General features: G+C 38.3%; 1 protein-coding gene across 7 annotated transcripts in view; it reads left to right on the top strand.

The window, feature by feature from the left end:
- RAB27A (RAB27A, member RAS oncogene family) overlaps positions 1 to 5,676 on the top strand; it is an 86,157-nt gene that overhangs the window by 58,397 nt on the left and 22,084 nt on the right. For all 7 annotated transcript variants that reach the window (XM_017543368.2, XM_017543364.2, XM_017543365.2 and 4 more), the window contains 2 exons: positions 980 to 1,083; positions 5,391 to 5,514. In XM_017543368.2, coding sequence (XP_017398857.1) covers positions 980 to 1,083; positions 5,391 to 5,514 — 228 coding nt within the window. The remainder of the gene's footprint in view (positions 1 to 979; positions 1,084 to 5,390; positions 5,515 to 5,676) is intronic.

Here is a 5,676-nt window from a genome sequence, read left to right as displayed (position 1 = left end):
TTTTTTGAGATAGAGTCTCGCTCCTTTGCCCAGGCTGGAGTGCAGTGGCGCCATCTTGGCTCACTGCAACCTCCGCCTCCTGAACTCTAGCAATTCTCCTACCTCAGCTTCCTGAGTAGCTGGGACTACAGATGTGTGCCACCACACTTGGATTTTTTTTATTTTTTATTTTTTCGTAGAATGGGGTTTCACCATATTGGCCAGTCTGGTCTCAAACTCCTGACCTCGTGATCCGCCCACCTCAGCCTCCCAAAGTGCTGGGATTACAGGCGTGAGCTGCCGTGCCTGGCTGAGAACTCTTTTAAATAAAAACATTGATTAAAAGTATTTGAGAAAAAACTAATATTGCTGATTAGATGACAAGGTCATACCAATATTTTCTTCCCTGGAGCCTCCCTGTCAGTTACAGACTTTACGTATAGGCAAAGATGAGAGGAAACTGACTCAGCGTGGAGTAGGGTTAGGGGTGGGGAGAGAGAGAGAGAGAGAGAGAAGACAGAGAAAACAGGAGGGTAAAGGCTTGGAAGCCAGAGTACCAAGACAGAATAGGGCCTGAGTCAAGAGATTCTTACCTTAAAGCCAAACAAATGGCTATCATAGATGAGAGATCTCTGCATGTTCTGAAATTAAAAGATCATGGAACACATTGTAATGTCAAGTCAAGCATTCACAGAAGGAAAACATACACTATTGCTTTTGGCCAAATTAAGTCATAATTGTACAACACATTTTTGACTGAGACTAAGATCACAAGCTGGGTCTTGTCATCCCTGTCCAGCAGGCTGGGTTTTCAAATCATGTGGTCTGTTAATGCTTAAACAGATATAAGTGATTAATAACGATCCTATATACTTTTGGAATATCACCATGTAGCTTGTTATTGGTAAACTTTTGTAAGAGGCTGAAGGTACTGCTTGTAGCTTTATATTTCAGGAGTGGGGTCCCGGTTTAAGTGACCATTCTGCTTTTATGTTCCTAGGTTTCGTAGCTTGACGACAGCGTTCTTCAGAGATGCTATGGGTTTTCTTCTACTTTTTGATCTGACAAATGAGCAAAGTTTCCTCAATGTCAGAAACTGGATAAGTAAGTGTTATTGTTTCCCCGTATCCTGCTACATGCTCCCCTATTTATAAAATGCCTTTCTTATGCTATAAATTGTTTTAGAGGAGCTCTTAGTGCAAATACGATTTTAAGGAGCAAGGTTTTTAGTTTAGGGGCAAAGATAATTGAAATACCCTGCTTCTTCCTAGTACTGATGACTTTGATTTGTTGAGTACTTCCTGTGCTCCAGATAGCAGGCAGCACTTTATGTATGTTCTCCTTCTCAGCCTATCCCACAGAAGAGACTCTTATTCCCATTTTGTAGATGAGGAAGTAGAAGCCTAGGCAAGTTAAATCAGTAAGTGTCCCCTTGTCTATTGTGTGCTATCAATTCTTCTACGATCTCTGGGCATTACATATATATTACATAGATGCAGATAGCTTTTGAAGGCTTAATGGATTATACCCCTGGCTTCATGTCTTTTCTGTGCTTAGAGTCCCCTTCTAGCTTTTAGGGTTAGAGCATTTTTCAGGAGGATTCTGCCATCGAGAACTCTACTGCAATGGTAAAAGTGGTCCCCAGTACAATGTATGTCAACCTTTATTTTGGAGAGATTTTAACCTCTGAAATGATTGGTTAATAGCCATGTAGAACCTTGCCACTTGACTGCATAACAGCTTTCAAATCTATATTTTCCTTCTTTGGTCATATTAGTATAACCCTAGAGAATTTATTAGAGAAGGCTGTAATATTAAATTCTTAACATCTAAATCTTTAAAACACTGATAAAAAATATATTACTTACAAATTACTTGCTGTTTGGGAATTATGAAAGGGTAATTGGCTGTAGTTTGGATAGTAGAGAACCTTATTTAAAAAATGAGTTTAAAAATAATTTATCTAGTACGCTGTGGTTTTCACATACTTTGTATCTGATGCTCATAGTCATCCCGTGCAGAGGCTCGGGTCAATGTTGTGTCCTTATTTCAGGAGGAGGATATTGAACCTTAAAAAGTTATAGACTCATCCAAGGATATGAAGCTTTGAATTTCAGTTCAATGGATTTTTATGCCCATTCTCAAGTCATTTGGCCACTAAGAATTGAAGAGCTATTAATTACTTTAAATATGAGTTCCCCAAATATAGTAATGCTTACTGGGGCTTCCCTTCATTAGATGTCTGGCTGAGTTGCATACCTCATTACTTCCCTTGTAGATGAATGGCAGTGGTTATTTATGGTCTTACTCTCAGCCCATCCTCATCATCCCTCCTTTGCATCATCAGAACAAGTTCTGGGGCTTTTAAAAACCAACCATTTTATAAGGATCACTAGCGAGTGCTCACAGAATCTCTAATTTTTAAATTAGCATTGAAAAATAAACAACCCATCTGTTTTTCATAGGTAGACGCTAAAAGTCTGAGACATTAGATAAATATTGCCCATCTAGGCTAACTAGTTGGATAAAGAACAAAATTATGTGAAAAGATGTATACATATCTATGTATTTTGTTTTGTTTTCTTTAGAGAATAAAAGAATCCTTATTGCTCAGTTAGGTAAAGAGCACTTATACATATTGAAGATTTTATATCTCTAATAGAAAGTATTTTCCACCCTCTACCATTTAAACAAAAAGGTATAATGTTCAGTGTCAGAATTGGTAATATCAAATCTTAATTAGGAGCAAAAATTTGTTAGTTATCTGTAGTTTTAATTTTTATTCTTTCTGTCAGCATTTTGAATATTAAAAGGATCATTCATTTCTTGTCTCTTAATCAAAATAATAGCTTAATACACACACACATAGACATACACACACACCCACACCCACACACACACACACATCAGTGGTGAGTGCCAGAACACATTGTTACATTAAAGAAGTAGCTGGCTCATGGGCCTTGACTGGCCGAGGGGGGAGAAGAACAGGTCTCTACTCTTCCCTTCCCCTTTGCTCCTTGCAGACTCTTCCCTCTCACTCAGTCTCTCCATGCCCTCTTAGGAAGGGTGAGAAGAGTCTAACGTAAGCCCCACTCAGTTGAGGAGACAGACAGAGGCTGAGTCCTCTGGGGCTGGATTGAAATCTGAAAGGAATTTGGTAGTGTGGTGGTCACTGCCCTGTTTTCCTAGAGTTCAGAAGAGTAGGCAAGTCGTGCCCAGAGTCACTCTTCATTCAGTGCTAGTGTGTTTCGCAAGGAAACTTTCAAGTAGCCTACATTTCTAAACTTTCTTCTGTAGACTCACATGAGGAGTACAAGAAATGAACAGTATATATTTTCATATTTTTGCCTCTCTAATTTTTATTCCCATTATTCTCTGTCTAAAAAACCCTTTCACACCCACCCCAATTCTTTAGCCAACTGGAATTGTGCTTATTCTTTGAAACCAAGCAAAGATGGCCTCTATGATATTTTCTGTGGTACCCTTAGTCGTGTTAGATGTTTTCCGTCCTCTTAACCCCTCTTGCATTTTATACTGTTTATAGGGTTGTTATTACATCCAGTATCAGCTTGTAGTTATTTATGTATGTGACTTTTACCTAAGTGAAGTTTTTAAAATAACTAATTTACTTTTTAGATAAGCACAGTCTTAGTAGAAAAAGTAGGAAAAATGCAACGAAAAGAAGAAATCATTAATCATCGCACTTCCTAGATTGCCCAAAATAAATACTGTTAACCATAATTACTGGTGATACCTACATCCTCTTCTAAATGCTTTAATAAATTAAGTTAGTAGTTTTCAAATGTGAATGTGCATCTCAGTTGCCTGGAGGAATTTTTAAAAAACAGATTTCCAGCCCCACTTCCAGCATTCCTGATTCAGTAGATCTGGGGTGGGACCTGAGACTTGCATGCCAACAAATTCTTAGGTTATGCTAGGGCTGGTGGTTCACAGTCTTTACCTACAGAATCACTGAATTAATTCATTTTAATCCTTACCTTGACTATATAAAGTAAGCAGTATCATTATCGCCATTTACAGACGGGGAAACTGAAGCAGCCAAATAACTTCATCAGGGACCCATAACTAGTAAATGGCAGAGCCAGGACTCAGCCCTAGGTGCACTGGATCCTGAGTCCATGCTCATAGCCATGACACTGGGCATGGGCTTGTAACACCTTAGAAGGTGTTAACAGAGCACAGAGCCACTCTGGAGACCCGAAAAATAATGAGGTAACCATGAAGCAAGTGTTGAAGGAAGGTTGCGGTTAAGTATTCAACAATGTGGGAACAGCACGTGTAGCCACCCGGAGGAAAGAAAGGGCATGGCTTTTCATGAAATGATACACAGTTTGGTCTCTCCTCTGTAGGTCTTATTACCCCAGTTGCCCTATGAAGGCAAAGAACTGTTGTGAAAAACCATGCAGAGTATCAGGCCTGTACTAATGCTCAGTAAACACCTGCCTACTTGACTTCCTCATGATAAGATACAATAAACCCAACTTCCTAATGAGGAACTAAAATGTCCACACTTTTCTGGTTAACCATGATGAAAAATAAATTAGGCCATAAACTTTGAAGTATGTCTTATTGTGAAAGTTTAGGCCCTTAATTTTATTCTGGGGTGTAATGAGTAAGAAATGAGGCATTATTTTCCTACTTTGAAAGATTGAACTATTTAGCTTAGTGAAGTTCTTTTGTTCGAGTCAATAGCTTTTTATAATTGTGCCTATTTTCAGGTGAAATAAATGCTGTGGATAAGAATTACAGTCCTCAGCTTCCACTTGATTCTGGTGACAGAATCATTTACTGTTATTCTGGGCCTTTTCTCCTCATTGAAGTCTGTATCTTGTTTGTTTTAAATGAATTGATTCTGCCCTAGGATAATAGAAAAATTTGAAAAACATTTTGGATAGAAATAGGTTAATTTGGAGAAAAACAGTTCGTTTAGAAATGTCATTGCTATGGAGAAAAAACCACATAAAAACAGTTTTAAGATTAGCAATAAACCCTAGGGACACCTCCAAGTTTCTTTTCAAATAGCCTTCATAAAAAAGAAAGGTGTTTTTTTTTTTGTGTGTGTGTGTGTGTGTGTGTGTGTGTGTGTGTGTGCGCACGCACACATGTGTATGTGTACATGTGGGCCCTCACACTTGAGAGTTAGCCCATTCTCTTATAAACTCTCTGATAGCAATAAACCGGGGTATGTGCTTAAGAACAGGAATGGTTTTATATTTCTGCCCCAACTATTCAGATTTCGGATAAGATTATTGATACTTTGAAAGCATTATGTCAATTCCCAGTATCTATATGTGTATTACAGTCTTCAAAGCACTTTTGCATGTATTGTTTGTTGATCATACACTTACATTATTATTTACATATAATAAACTTTTCTATATGAATAGGCCAGCTACAGATGCATGCATATTGTGAAAACCCAGATATAGTGCTATGTGGAAACAAGAGTGATCTGGAGGACCAGAGAGTAGTGAAAGAGGAGGAAGCCAGAGCACTTGCAGAGAAATATGGGTGAGTATTTTTGTGGACAAGTCTAGAGAAAACATTTTCAATAGAAACATTAGCAAGTGAATGGTAATGAAAAAGACCAAAGTGGAACATTAAAGCAAATTATATGATAAAAGGCCCATAAAAAATGCATGGGGCAAGGGCTTCTCTCAGTGCTTTGGTTCC

Source organism: Cebus imitator, unplaced genomic scaffold (genome assembly GCF_001604975.1).
Source record: "Cebus imitator isolate Cc_AM_T3 unplaced genomic scaffold, Cebus_imitator-1.0 Scaffold154, whole genome shotgun sequence".
In the NCBI taxonomy this organism is placed as follows: Eukaryota; Metazoa; Chordata; class Mammalia; order Primates; family Cebidae; genus Cebus; species Cebus imitator.
This window is presented reverse-complemented; position numbering and strand designations above follow the sequence as displayed.